We start from the raw sequence: 15,453 nt of genomic DNA, 5'->3' as shown, positions 1-15,453 counted from the left end.
AGGAACAAGAGCAATGTGATCTTGAAAGATACATCATCTTTCAAGAAATTATCAAGGAAAATTGTCTTGATGTTCTAGGACCAAAAGGTAAATTACAAATTGAAAAAATCCACCAGTTATTTCTGAAAAAGATATCAAAATTAAAACTTTCAGGAATATTATAATCAAATGGGTCAAAGAGTCAAGGAGAAAATAACCCAGAAAGAAACAATTCAAGTGTAGTGGAGTCACCATCAAGATAACACAAGATTTAGCAAGTTCTATAATAAGGGATCAGAGGGTTTGCAAAAGGATAATCCAGAGAGCAGCAGAGCTAGGATTACAACCAAGAATCACCTGCCCAGCAAAATTGAGTATAATCCTTCGGGGGATTAGGTGGCTTTTCAGGAAAATAGAGCGCTTTCAAGCATTCAGGATGAAAAGACGAGAGCTGAATAGAACATTTCACTTTAAAATACAAGACTCAAGAGAAGCATAAGGGAGAAATTAGGAAAAAGAGGAGGGACAGGAAGAGGAGGAACAGGAAGAGGAAGAAGAAGAAGAAGGGAAAGGGGAGGGTGAAGGAGAAGGGGAAAAGGAAGAACCCAGACCACCCTCATCCCGCCACCACAATAAGGTACTTAATAAGATCCAATGATTTATATTCTTACATGAGAAAATGATACTTGTATGTTTATAAGAATTTTCTAATGATTAGGGCAGGTGAGAGGGAGAAAGAAAGGGGGGGAGAAGGGGAAGCGCCACAGGCTGAGTGAGTTGTATGTGAAGGAATTATAGTAAAAAATAAAATTAAAGGTTGAGAAAGAAATATACTGGGAGAAAGGGATAAAGAAATGTAGAATGGGATAAATTATCTCTTATAAAAGAGTCAGGAAAAGATTTCACAGCGGAGGGAAAGAAGGAAAGGGAGAAATGAGAGTGAGGGCAGAATAAACAGGGAGAAAAAACAGTTAGCAATAGTAATAAGAAAGAATTTTTAAGTTTCTCTGGTAAAGGACTTATTTTTCAAACATATGGGGGATTGAGTCAAATTTATTAAAAGAAAATAAGACAGGGAAGTTCTGGGAAGGTGGTGGCGTAGGTTGGTAAATCTCAAGCTCTTCGGAGTTCCTCAGCAAATAGAATAAATCTGTATCTTGCAGCAAAAATAGGTTGGTGGAAAATCAGGAAGGCTTGGGATAGAACAGGGATCCTCCAGGAAGAACCCAAGAGGAGCCAAAGAAGGACCCTGGGCTGGGCTTAACCCGTGGGAAGAGCGGACTAGCGCCACAAAAACACCAAGGGGGGGGAGGGGGAGCTGGGTGTGGCTGAAGCCTCAGCGGGAACCATGGAAACTTTCATCTCCCCGGGGGTTTGTGGGAGCTCTGAGTCTCAGAACGAGGGAACCTGGGCTAATGAGGAACAGCGGGCTCAGCTGTCCTGCAAGGTCCTGGTGAAGGGGGAACGAGTGAGCGCCCAGCGGGAGCAGGGACGCTGAGAAGTCTCGCGGGCACCTGCAGGAGCGGGGAAGTTCTTGGTTTGGCTTTCCAAGTCAAAGGGGAGAACTGAAGTGAAGGCACATCCTTCCTGATTACAGAGCCTTACACTAATACTTCTCATTAAAAAAAAAAAAAATTGAACTAGCAGAGAAGAACGAACCAACCATAGAAGCTTACTATGGGAGAAGTTCTTCAGGGGAGGATAGTGAAGTTTTTAAAAAAAAAAAAAAAGGGGAAAAAGCATCTTTTATTGCAAAGAGTAATGTTAAATGGCTCCCAAAGAGCCAAAGAGAATTTATAGAAGAACTCAAAAAAGAATTTTAAAATTAAATGAGAGACATTGAGGGAAAACTTTATAAATAAATAAGCCATACAAGAGAAACAAGAAAATTAGGGAGGGAGGAGAAAGTTAACCAAAGAGATACAGAATCTTAAGGATGAAAATAACTGAAAATTAGAATTGGGATCAAGAAATAACAAAACAATATGAAAAAATATAGCAGAATGTTAAACATCTTGTAATAAAAACGACAGACCTAGAGAACAAATCAAAAAGAGAAACTATAAGAATAATTGGACTAGCTGTAACCAAAAAAAGAAACTTGACACAATAATGCAAGAAATAATTCCCAAAAATTATCCTATAGTGAACAGGGGAAAGTAGAAAGAGAAAATCCACTACTTACCACCTCAAAGAGATCCTTTATCAAAAACACATAGTCATATTATTGTCCAATTTTGGAAAGCCCCAGATCAAAGAGAAAATTTTGCAAGAAACAAGAAAAAAACAATTCAAATATTCTGGAGCTATGGTTAGAATTATACAAGACTTCTCAGCAGCCACAATAAAAGACTGCAAGTCCTGAAATTATATATATCAGCAATCAAAAGAACTAGACCTATGGCCAAAAACATAATATCAAACAGAATTATCCATAATCAAAATAATATCCATAAATAAAAAAATATCCATAATATTTAAAAAGTGGACATTCAACAAACTTGAAAATTTCTGGACTTTAAACCAAACCTGAATTCAATACAAAATTTAATATGTAAAAACCAATATCCAAGATTAATTTCAAATAACTTGACATGAACAAATTTTTTTTGTGTTTTTTTTACGTGGTAAGGTATGACATGTTTATTGAAGACTGGCTTCAGTAAATGGATAACTCAAAAGATTTACACAAATGAGTTGCAGAGGAAGAATAGACAGAGGCATTAGAGGGGAGAAGAGGGCTCATAGTTCTGATAAATCACTCACATTGGAAATGGGTTAAATAGAAAAGTATAGCACCTTTCAAAATCTATAAAGAAACAGAGGGGAAGGATGGGAGGAAGAGGAAGCAAAGGGTGAGGGAAATAGACAAGGAAGGGATCCATGGGTGGGGAAAAGTTAAGTAATAGAAAGACAAGATAATTAAAAGCAGAAGAGTTAGCAATCATAGGGAAGATGAGATATACACAAATACTGCAAAAAGGATCAGGAGTAGAATTTAACACATATAAAATTAGGCCTAGTAATCACTGATCTCAGATAAAGTCAAAATTAAAAATCTAATCAAATGAGAAATCTGCATTTTATATCAGTCAGTCTAATTTTGTTTTAGGTACATATTTACATATGAGTAAATGTGTGAGTATATATAGATATTATATGTTACCTATACATGGGTGTATATAGAATAGATCTACATATATGGGGGGGGGGTCTGCAGATGAGTATGAATGCGTATATGTGTATATAGATGTATGTATGTACATATGTGTGTACAATTAAATATAGGCTGCTTGAAGGAAGTAAGAAGGGATGAAAGGAGGAGAAGAATAAAGTAAAAAATACATAGCAGAGAACCAAAAAAAAAACCTAAAAGGCAGCGAAGAAAAGATGAACACTCATGAATAGAATTTCTTCCAGTATTTTATATCTTTTTTTTGAAAACTGGAAATTTATTATATATTTGGAATCCTCTCTGAAGTTCTGCTGGGCACATGACAATGCTGTGTTCTGTTGTTTTGTTTTATCTACTTTTTCTTCTATTCTTTTTTAATAAACATTTTTAAAAAGAAAAATAATAAGAGCCATTCCCCAATTGATAATCAAAACATTCCAATATGCCCCAAAAGCTATAAAATCATACATATCTGTATGTAATATTTGGGTTAGCCTGGAGGTCCTCTGGACAAGCCTTGGTTTCAGCAGGATAGTCACCAGAAGGATGGACAAGAATAGAGTCCAAAGTCTTTACTGTCTCCTTCATAGTCTGAGTCTGTCATAGTCTGACCCAGATTCGGTTTAACACAGTTAACTCAGTTTAACTGCAGCATTCTGACAATCTCCCCCCCCCCCCCCCAGTTGACTTTGTCCCTTTTTATTTAAATACCCTATTGTAATTACATCATTACAGTATACTGAATATGTGTGAACTAGAGAACCATTACATCACTGTACTAAGTATATCTGTGAATAGAGAATGATCATCTTAGCAATTCCACTGAGTTAACACCTTCTTTCAAATTTACTTCTCCAGAGTTCCACCCTTTATACATATCCTTTGGTGTAACAATACTACTATTAGGCATGACTCCCAAAAGAGATTAAAAAAAAAAAAAGGGAAGAGGACCTATATATACTAAAATATTTATAGCAACTCTTTTCTCAGGTCAAAGAATGAAAAATTGAGGATTTATTTATCAATTGAGGAATGGGTGAATAAATTGTGGTATGTGATTATGATGGAATATTATAATTCTAGTCATAGAGACAATGATTTAGGATTTTTCTTGACTTCTTACTATATTAATCAGAAATGTGATCGTCCTGAGTCTTTGAAATTATATTAGTTATTCCCAAACTCAAAAAGTCGTGTTTGACCAAACTAGAAATTTTCAGTAATATTTAAGAGAAACTTATGTTTTCTTCAGAAGATGGTGGTCCTGAAGTGTAGGATAGGAGGAAGAGAACATAAGGGGAAATATTAAAGAAAATGATGAGCAGAATATTCTCACAAAAACCTGGAAAGTCCTCCACATACTCAAGCAAAGTGAAATGTACTTCATACAATGTAATAGCAATGTTCTAGGATGATCAGCTGTGAATAACTTTGCTGTTCTCAGCAATGCAATGATCCCTAACTTCTGAAGGACTCATAATGAAAAATACTATCCATACCTAGAGAAAAAATTGTATCTAAATACAGATTGAAACTTACTCTTTTTTTTAATTTTTTTGGGGGGAAGGGATCTATGTTTTCTTTCACAATATGTCTTTTATGAAAATGTTTTGCATTACTGCATATATGCCTTCTTAAGGAGGGGTGGGACTGGGGAGGAAGGGAGAAAATCTGGAACTCAAAATTTTAAAAACAAATGTACAAAATTTCTAGCATATTGTTGAGTGAATACATGTATATTATAATAATTGGTCCATGTATGAACATGCACATTAAAAAATGCTTATAAGAAAGAAAAAATTAACATTTAAAACTATCTTGACATGTAATCAGAAAAAATAATCCATTAAGTACAAAAAATTTAAAAAGAAATTTTTAAGATAATTTTGATAAACAATAATCTCAGTGACTACTGCTTTGATAAAATGAGCGGCAAGATATTCCTCCCTTCAAGAGCCAAGGTGTAAATACTATTAAACAATTGTAGCCAATGTGGGGGGAAAAAAAAGGCAAGAACCCAGCCCTGTGTCAGAAATAGGGAACACTATCTTTATACAAGAGTTCTCACCTTTCCTGGGCACAGTAAATGAAAGAATAGATAAAATAAGATATTTAAAACATAATTCTAAAAATTTTTGCTGAGAGCTAGAGAGAAAGAGCTAGCTTTATCTATCCTGAGAGAAATGTTTCAGAAGGAAGGAATCAGATAAATTTTGCTTGTGTTTGAGGAACAAGACAACTGTGACTTCAAGGGCCTAAATGTGGATACTAGCAAGTGAGCTCTGCCTTGAAGTTTTCAATTAAGCTTTTGGTATCCATGTTCCTAGATATTGAGAGAAAAGAGTCTTGAATTGTTCCTCATTACCACCCTAAAGGACAAAGGAGAACTCAGTTCAAAAGCAAAAACACTATAAAAAAGAGAGTTCTCACCTTTTGTAGGTAGAGAAACGAGTGGGAGGAACTAATCAAAGGAAGACATATAAAAGAACCTTAAAAATTGAGTATTTCATTTTTTACTGCCAAAGCACCAGGAAAACAGCGAACATTATCCTAAGAGAGGAGTATTGAAGGACAGAATCAGAGGTAAGCTTCTCTTGGAAAAATATTTTATTTCTCCATACATTTTATTTTCCAGATTCCATCTCAGTTCAGGAAAGAAATGATAAGGTGGAGAAGAGACAAAAATGAGATACTGGAGAGAAAAGTATTTGAGTTTAAAGTTTGCACTGAGGGGGAAGTTAGTTGGATGGAGATAATGATTTGGGATTTTTCTTCTCTACTTGCCATATTAAATTATCAGAAATATGATTCCCCTGAGTCTTTGAAATGAAATCACTTATTCTAAAACTACTTAAAAAAAATTCATTAGTCTGACCAAACTAGAGATTTTCAGTGATATTTAAGAAAAAATTATGACATTTTCTTTAAAAGACAGTAAGATTGAAATATAAGATAGGATATAGAAAAAGTAAGAAGAAATAGTAAAGAGAATCTCTATCATTTAGTTTTCTTGGAGGAAAGAGGTCAGGTTCAGCACTGGGGGCCTCAGCTGCCTTAGGGACAAACTGGTCCTATGCTCTTTAGCTACTTCAGGGTGACTAGGGATGAGGCCCATCTGTAAGAAAGGCTTAGTGGATTCTGCCTTAGCCCACAGTCTCTGATTCCCAGGATTCTTAGATCCCCTAGTTCTAGCTGAAGATAGTCAGAACATTTGGGATCGCTGATGGACCTGCTCAAGATATGTGATAGATATGGATCCACCTCTGTTGCAGGTCCTCTCTTGCCTCCTCCCTGCAATACAATCTGTACAAAAGTTTTCAGATGCTTTGGATAGCAGAGGAATTGCCTGGTTAAAGTTTTCACTGACTCTTTCTCCTTACACTAGGAATATGGCTGCCAAAGACTTAATCGAAAATTTCAAGGCAGGGCCCGCTTGCTCCCTCTGCCTAGACTTCTTCACTGACCCAGTGACTGCCAGATGTGGCCATAGCTTCTGTATAGAGTGTCTTCTCCAGTGCATGGAGGGAGCTGATGCTACGTTAACCTGCCCAGAGTGCAAACAACTCATCCAGATCAGCAATTTGATACCCAGCAAGGACCTGCAGCAACTGTCCACCACTCGCAAAAGGCGCAGACATCGTTTGCTGCAGAGTATGGAGAACCTGACCACCTGTGATCAGCATGGAAAAAAGGAGACGCTCTTTTGTGAGGAAGACCAGAAACTCCTCTGTGAGTCTTGCTCATTAACCCCAGAGCACAAGGATCACCAAGTAGTTCCCGTGGACAGGGCAATTGACAAGTACAAGGTAAGAGTGTCTCTTCACTATTGATCTATCACAAGGGAGAAATATCTCCTCATTCAACTCTTTTTGTGGTCATTTTGTGACCACAATGAGTGTGGCTCATTTGTGGCCAGCACTGCCATATTGGGCACAAACTCAACTTATAGAGCCCAAGGGAAATCTAAAGACCCCACATCTATCTATGGCTTCAAAACCAAATTCACATTCTATTGTCAAATTTCTAAATTAGTCTACATTCTTCTGTTTCATTTTTATCATGTGTAAAATTCTGAAAATCATAATAATGTCAAGATCTCGCAGTTATTCTCAGGATTCAATGGATAATCCACAGCAGATCTTTGATACACTTAAAATGCTATATAAGTGAGTTATTATTAGCTGACCATTCTCAAATGTGGGGATCTCCCTAGTCTAAAGAAAATAGTTTTGACACAACTCACCTTTTCTTGCAGGTCATACTCCAGGAGAATCGGAATATCTTGAAAAAAAAAGAAGAGGAATTTAAAAATATACTGGCGAGAATGAGAAGGATAACAGACCCTTATCTGGTCAGTTTCTATCTTTTTCTGAAGAAAAGGCAAATTGTGTTTTAGCAAAGGATCAAATTCATATTCGTGATCTTAGGATGAAATGAATTGTCTCATTCACAAATGAATAATCTGATATCCAATGCCAGAATACCTTTGATCTAAGAAAATATATGTATGAAGAAACAAGGTTTAGAAAAAATATGGGTATTTTGAGGGACAAAATGTTCTCTGGCATATTTTGAAAACTTTTCCTTTATGCAATATTTTTCTCTATCATTTCCATTGTTAATTAATCCCTAAGAAAAAGGACCTTCAAGAAACAATGTACCTTAAAAGGCCTGAAATGAAGATGTGGGCCTAGTAGTAAAAATGGAGAGGCTGGCGCTAGAGTTCATGGATCTTCTTCAAATATCCAATAGTTTTCAATAGAGAGCACAAATGTTTGCCATTCCCCTCTTCTGTCATGGACTTTTTACTTCTTTATCCTATCTTTTCTTGGGACAGGAGAATGTTTTTTGTTTTAAACAAGCGCTTAAATATGAATACAAGAAAATGCACGAGTTCTTAGAGGATGAAAAAAGATTACACCTACAATTATTGGAGCAGGAAACTAGAGATAAGGAGGCAAAGAGTGAGAAGAAAATGGCCGAATTTTCACAACAAATCCAGCTTATGCAAAGAAAGATTTTAAACATCCAGGAGAATATGGACAAGGCCCCATTGGAATTGATCCAGGTGGGTGGATAAAAAAGATATATTCTATTTCTTTAGAAATGATAAACAAATGTTACCTATCTAAACACCTACAACACATTAAGACAGGTATCAGGACCAGTTGATATAGAATGGGTCAGTTCTGGCTTTCCACTTGATTCTCCAAATGTATTTTTCTTTTCTTATGATTTTGGCTGGATATAAATTTTCAGTAATCAGAATAACACAGGGATTCTAAAAGGATAAGACACTTTAAAGCCAAAGTTTGTTATAATTTCCAATACCTATCTCATATTTGTCTCATGTTAGATTTGTTATTGATTGAACTTGCTTTTAACTTCATACCTTTGTAGTATGAAAAGAGGTCAAATAGATTGTCCTTAACAACTTCTTTCAGAAGAAATGGTTAGCAGTTCTATTCCTTATAGTTAAGCATGATATTTGGCCATGAGCAAATTTATTTTTAAATCAACAATGAATTTAAGCATTTCTAGAATTCCTATTATATGTTAAGCACTATACCAGACTCTGCAAATAACAGTAAAGAGAATTAAACAATCCAAAGTGACAAGCAGCAAAAAATTTATTTGAAAAGACATCAAAGGGGCATGGCCTCATCTTCACAAATATGAAATTTTAATACATCTCAGAAGCTCAAACCAAGTTTTGCTTCCAGGGTCTTTTGGTAATAAAGCATTAACTGGCCAAGCATTGTCATGCCAAAGCCCAAAGAAGCTAAGAAGTCATCAGCCCTCACCTATCTGCCACTGGAAGGGTAATGGGATGGTTATTTATTGGGGGAAAAAAAATAGAATCCTAGAGTTAGAAAAGATCTTAGAGGTCATCTAAGCCAAGCCAACCCTATTGGAAATGTCAATCAAAAAGAAAAAAAATCTTAATACATATTAGTTTGAAGGAGAAAAGGAAAGCAGTTGGAGGAGAAATGAATGAAAAAAAAAAAAAAAAACAGAGAGTGGCCAACATAAGCTATATCTCCAAGGAACTGAGGAACTACTAGCTCTAGATGGCAAGCTGAAAAGAGATTCCACTCCTGGGTTGGGAGATTTCCAGTGAAGTGGCTTAAATTTTTTGAGAATTATTAATCTGGAGGCTTGACTTCTCTTCATGGTGCAAAATTTGGGGAGGTACGACGAGGACATGGAATGGGTCAAGAAGAAAATAATTCTGAATGGGAGAGAGGATTGAAATGTCCCAGAGTATCAGTTTATAAACTGAAGTATTAGGAACGAGGTCAAGTATTTGACTTTATCACTAAGGATTAGATTTGTTCTTCTAAGTACTAGAGAGCAAAACCAGAACAAATGAGTTGTATAAAAAACAATCATTATCAAATAATTGCTCTAAGTAATTTTGTGCTTTTGAGTTTCTGACATGATTGACATGTCTTATTTGTGGGTCACTGTGATCCTTTGAATGAACTTAGAGATTTTATCATCTTTCTCATGTAGAGACAATGAGCACTTAAGAGCCATGTCTAGGATTACACAAAGAGAGCATCAAAAGCAATGTCTAAGCTTGTTTTTTTAATTTCTTGATGTCCAAGTTCTATATGAAGCTATACTATGACTCTGCATAGGTGTTGTCCAAAATAATTTTGCCAAATTATGTGATGATTTCTCTGCCATGGAAAGTCTTACAAAGGAGGCTGACTGACCATTTGCATAATGTTCTATAATCACTCTTCAAATATTAGGGTTGGCTCGACTTAAATGACCGCCAAGATCTTTTTTAACTCTAGGATTTTATTTTTATCCCAATAAATAGCCAGCTCATTACCTTTCTAGTTTAGGTGAGGGTTGAATACTTTTTAGATTTGGGCTTTGGCACATCAGTATTTGGCCAGTTAATACTTCATTACCAAAAGTCCTCTGGAAGCAAAACTCAATTTGAGCTTCTGGGCTCTATTAAAATTTCATTTTTGTGAAGATGAAACCGTGCTCCTTTGATTTCAAAACCAATATTTCTCACTCACACCAACCATAAAATGGGTTTCTATCAGTCTCCCAGACCCCAAAACTTTTTCCAACTAACTCATTTGCTCTTTTATCATTGAAGTTATGTAAAAGTTTGATTCTATCAGAAATATTTTTAGTGCAGGGGAGAAAGAGAAGAGCAGGGCAGTGTGGCACTTCTCTTGAAAGGGAGTCATTTCTCCATTTATAAGAGGAAGGCAGAGGCAAGAGAGCAACCAGAAAACAAGCAAAGGCTGGTTCTAAACTATGTGGCACAGATTTAAATCATGAAAATACAGTAATGTTCATGAGAAAAAGTTCCAAGCATATTACAAATTTGTGGGGAGATGTGTCTGGGCTCTGAGAAAGACGACATTATAAAAATAGACTAAATAACAGAACACTAAATCTCTCTTTTTAAAATTTTCTCCCCTCAGGGTATGAAAAGCTCATTGGACGGGTAAGTTCTGTTCAGTGATTAACTAAGTTAAAAAATACAGAATATACAAAGGAATCTGATTCTTTAAAATGGCTAATTTAGGGGTTTACTTTGCTGAAACATAATAAAGCTTTGTGTAGAACAAATGTAACCAAACGTTTTTCATTTGTAGGGTTGAGGAGTTGTTACTTCAAGAACCAGATCTGGAGACTGGTCCTGAAGTCTGGACCACATACCACACCACTGGCTTCAAAAAAATGCTCCTGAGCCACTACAGTAAGTCTTCCATATCTGTCCCAATTAACATTTGGGAAATTCCTAGGAGTTCCCATATTGTTTGCAGTGGATTTTCTCAGTGTGTACTAGCATGCACAAATGACCTTTCCCTCAGTCTCTGCTGTTCCATATAAATTGTTGTTATTTTCATTTGACTTCTTTAGTCATTTCAGTTGTATCTTTCACTTTATGACCCTAGTATTTTGGCAAAATAAATGGAGCCCTTGCCATTTTCTTCTCCAGATCAACTAGAGGAAACTAAGGCAGATAAGTTTAAGTGACATGCCCAGAGTCACATGGCTAGTAAAGATTTGAAGCCAAATTTTCATCTAGGTCATCCTGATTCCAGAACTGGTACTTTATGACTATGCCATATGCTACTCTATCTACCGCTTCATTGAGCTATCTTTATATGACTATTAATATGTTTTTCAGTTTTCCTATTTGGCATCTCAACAAATCTGAAGGATCCTACTCATCTCATTTATTATTACAACTATTTTCCTAAATAACCACACCATTTCACTCCTTTGCAAGCAGTGAATTCATTGGCCTAATGTCTTCACCACTAACCTTAAATTAGTCTGTGTTTTATCATGTTTGTCCATTAATAGATATAAGGTTATCCTTCAGAGGTTCAAGATTCATTTGTCTAGTTAAAAGTGATTGTTTATTCATTTGAATATTACTGTTGACTTTATATTTTTTTTCTCTTTTGATCAGCTTATTAAAAATGTCACCATTTCCTCTTTTGTAGAATGGCTTTTAAGATTTCTCCTAATTCTACATAGATTTTCAGTGTCATACTACTCTTTGTGATGATTTATCTAAGAAGGATAAAGCTTGGGTATTTCCTGTTGCAGATCTATTTCTTCTTCAAAAACTTTGCCTTTCAGTCTAGTGAAAAAGGAGGTTAATGATGTTGGGGGAGGGGGGGAGATGGAGAATCTGTAGTGGGCATTCTTTATACTGAGAATAATTTAATACTCTTCCTTTGTCTTAGTTTTCTTTTTTGGTAGCTTGTGAACATGTCTAAAAATATTCCTGAGTTCTCTCAGATGCTCTATATCTAGTTCTGAGGTTGTACAAGGAATTTGGGATTAACCAAAATTGCTTGCTCATGAGGTTTTTTCTCCCTAAAGATTAGGGGAAAGAAGAGATTTATAGAACTAGATGACTGAAGTTTAATATTCCTGAGAAAAGGCAGGATTTCCTTTCAGAGTCATAGGAAAGAAATTGTTTGATAAAGAAAATTGTAGGAGATAAAACTCCAAGCAAGGAAGAAGACTCCACCTTCTCTAAAACAAGAGATGACAGGTTAAGGAAGGCAGATATTTCAAAGGATTTGGGTATGGAGTAATAGAATGACATTTCAACTCTAGAATGGTCAGATAACATGTTTCTCCCAAGTATTTCAGTGAGGAATATTATCCTTCAGCAACACCCCATTCCTCAATGCTATATTGGCATAGCAATAGAACTGTTATAATGTATTCCTTAATGTTCTTGATGCTCTAATCTGTCCCTGTTCCAATCCATTATTCCTAGAATTACTGACAAACCTTCAATTTTATTCAGATTCTATCAAATTATTCTCCTGCCTAAAGTCTCTTCCCCTTTCATCATTTCTTATACTTCTAAACACTTTAACAAACTCTTGCCTTCCAACATGCCTTCTTTCCTTGTCATCATTTTCAAATCATTTGTCTCTAATTCTGCTATAAGGGTTTTCAAGTAGTTTTCCAGGTCTTCACTTATATGGGGCTTCCTGATCCCCAGAACTCCTTTTCTCTTCTCCTCCCTTTCTCTATCTTATCTTCCCTTTCTCACCCTTTTCCTTCCTTCTTTTCTTAATCTTTCCATATGTACCTCTTTTTTTAGCATATTCTTCCCTTCATCTCTTCTATCATCCAAATATGTAACTGTTTTTAGATGTTTAATGTACTGCATTTTTCACTATCTTGATTATGTATCTATATAGGTCTCAAGTTCCTTCTTTCCTAAGATTCCTGAGGAAAGGGCTCTATGGAAGAATTGAAAAGTGAATACTTCCTTTTCCTTGTCTTTGTAAAAAGTCTTTCTACAAAAATGTTGTTTCCCCCAAAGGCTGAATGTTTATACTCCCTCCCACACTATAAATTATAATGTCAATATAATACTCATTCAAATACATTCCGTCTATTTTCTAATGCCTAATGTTCTGCTTGACCATTGTAAGTGTTTAATATTGCAGTCTTAATTTTTAAATATAGTGTTTAATATTAAATTCTTAAATAATGAATACATGCTTTCAAACACAGAATGTTGAATTTAAAACTGGAAGCGTCCACAAGTTCCTTTGCTTGAATCGTACCTTCATTTTACATATCAGGAAACCACTGGAAAACTAAGATGATTGACCATGTATATATGTTAGAGGCAAGTCAATCCCTTTGAGAGTTCTTATATAATCTCACATAGATTTTGATTAGAATCCCTTAGTGTGAGATTGTTCAGGATTCAAAAAAAAGTTTTTGTTTTTGTTTTAACCTCCAAGGTCTGCAAACCAAATCTAATTATCCCTTCTTCCCCATTTTCTCTAGGGGATATAACACTGGATCCTGAAACAGTCGGTCCTCATCTCATCGTGTCTGAAGATTTGAAACATCTCAAGTGTGGTATCGCTAACAATGAAGGATATGGTGATTTTGGTGTATTGGGAGCCCAAACCTTTACTTCAGGCAAACATTACTGGGAAGTGGAGTTGGGAGATAATATAAAATGGGAAGTGGGGGTCTGTCAAGATCCACTTAGCACAAGGGGAAACCGCTCTATATTAGTTGAAGATATAATTGCCCTAGAAGGCTTCAGATTTGGGGATAATTTCCTCATGTGGGGCTCAGAGGAAGATGATATTGTGAGTAAGGCAGTAAAGAAGTTGGGCATCTTTCTTGATTATGAAGAAGGAAATGTAACATTTTACAATGCCACAGAAGAAATCTATATCTATAGTTCTCCAAAGAAAGTTTTTCAAGGGCCTGTTCGTCCTTACTTCTGTATTTCCATTCATAATGAAGAAAATATTCCTGGATCACTCATTATCTGCCCCAAGAATAATTAGTATACACTCTCACTGATACTAATTACTGTGGGAACCTCTCAATGACAAGTGACTGGAAATGACTTTGAAAGTGATTTTCTATTCTTTTAAACTTATGTTGAAATTGTTAATAAAAGTCTGTATTATCAAAAGCAATTATAATAAAGGCCAACTTTTTTATATTTGGTAACAATTCTAATGTATCTCATTTTGTATCAGAACCCTGTGTCCCACCTCACTGAAACTTAACTGATATCACCAGGAATACCAAAACCAATCTATGAAGGGAAACATAATATTTTCTTATGTCAAATAGAATTGGATATCATATACTAACACTATACATTTCTAAAATAGACTCCTATTTATGTGTGCACATATTATCTTTATACCCATATATTATGTTCATCCTTCAGTGTATTTTCTTTTTTCTTTTCCTCAATTACATGTAATTAATTCTCAGTAATTTTTTATTTTTCTCAATTACATGTAAAAAGAATTTTTAAAATATATTTTCATTTTTGAGTGCTGAATTTTGTTCCTTTTTTCCTTTGAATTTCAAGTTTTCTCTCATTTTTTTGAGAAGGTGACTATTTTGCTATAACTTATGCATTTGCAGTCATACAAAGCATATTTCTATTTTAGTCATGGTGCAAAAGTAAATAGAAACCAAAAAAAAAAAGAAAAAGAAGTTTAAAAATCTACAGACTCCTTTGGTTCTATCTGGAAGTAGATAATACTTTTCAGCATAAGTCCTTTAAAATTATATTGTTTCTTCATTTTCCTGAAAATAGCTAAATCTTTCACAATTAATCACCACACAATATTGTTTTTATTGTGGATGGTGATTTGGCTCAGCTCACTTTACTTCAGTTCATACCAATCCTGGTAAAGGAAGCACACAGAAGAAGTAAATTGTTCAAATGGAAAGGAAGGTACAAAAACTATCTGAAGAAAACAATTGCTTCAAAATTAAAATTGGTTAATGGAAACAAATGACTCCATGGGACATCAAAGCAAACAAAATCAAAAGAATGAATAAGAAAAAAATAGGAAATATATCATTGGACAAACAATTGACCTGGATGATAGTAGGAGAGATAATTTAAGAAACACTGGACTTTTGGATGGTGGAAAAAAAAAAAAAAAGAAAATCTGATAATCATCTTTCAAGAAATTATCAGAAAAAACTAACTGGACATCTTAGAACCAGAGGGTAAAATCAAAATTAAAAGAATCTACCAATCACTTATAAAAAGACATCTCAAAATGAAAATTTCCAGGGATATTATAACTAAATTTCAAAACTCCCACTTCTAAGTGAAAATACAGCAAGCAGCCAGAAATAATGCAAATATCATGGAAGTACAGTCAGAATTATGTAAAATTTAACAGCTCCTCTATTAAAGGATCAGAGAGTATAGAATATGATATTCTGGAAGGCAAAAGATTTGATTACAATTAAGAATCACCTACCCAATAAAA

The 15,453-nt window shown here is 35.0% G+C and overlaps 1 protein-coding gene across 2 annotated transcripts; it reads left to right on the top strand.

Annotated features, from left to right (window-relative positions):
• The first annotated feature begins 532 nt into the window (after positions 1 to 532).
• Positions 533 to 14,167, top strand: LOC127539860 (probable E3 ubiquitin-protein ligase TRIML1). 2 transcript variants are annotated; one of them, XM_051964259.1, is made up of 8 exons: positions 533 to 616; positions 5,594 to 5,737; positions 6,540 to 6,960; positions 7,410 to 7,505; positions 7,992 to 8,222; positions 10,612 to 10,634; positions 10,786 to 10,889; positions 13,472 to 14,167. In XM_051964259.1, the coding sequence occupies exons 3-8, from the start codon at positions 6,544 to 6,546 to the stop codon at positions 13,987 to 13,989; spliced, it is 1,389 nt and encodes a 462-aa protein (XP_051820219.1). In that variant the 5' UTR covers positions 533 to 616; positions 5,594 to 5,737; positions 6,540 to 6,543; the 3' UTR covers positions 13,990 to 14,167. The 2 variants fall into 2 exon arrangements, with proteins under 2 accessions (XP_051820219.1, XP_051820220.1); XM_051964260.1 differs by lacking the exon at positions 5,594 to 5,737 and having other exon boundaries at positions 537 to 616.
• The last annotated feature ends 1,286 nt before the right edge of the window (positions 14,168 to 15,453 follow it).

The sequence above is a fragment of the Antechinus flavipes genome, chromosome 6 (assembly GCF_016432865.1).
Source record: "Antechinus flavipes isolate AdamAnt ecotype Samford, QLD, Australia chromosome 6, AdamAnt_v2, whole genome shotgun sequence".
In the NCBI taxonomy this organism is placed as follows: domain Eukaryota; kingdom Metazoa; phylum Chordata; class Mammalia; order Dasyuromorphia; family Dasyuridae; genus Antechinus; species Antechinus flavipes.
The sequence above is the reverse complement of the archived record's forward strand: the minus strand, read 5'-3'. Positions and strand labels throughout refer to the sequence as shown.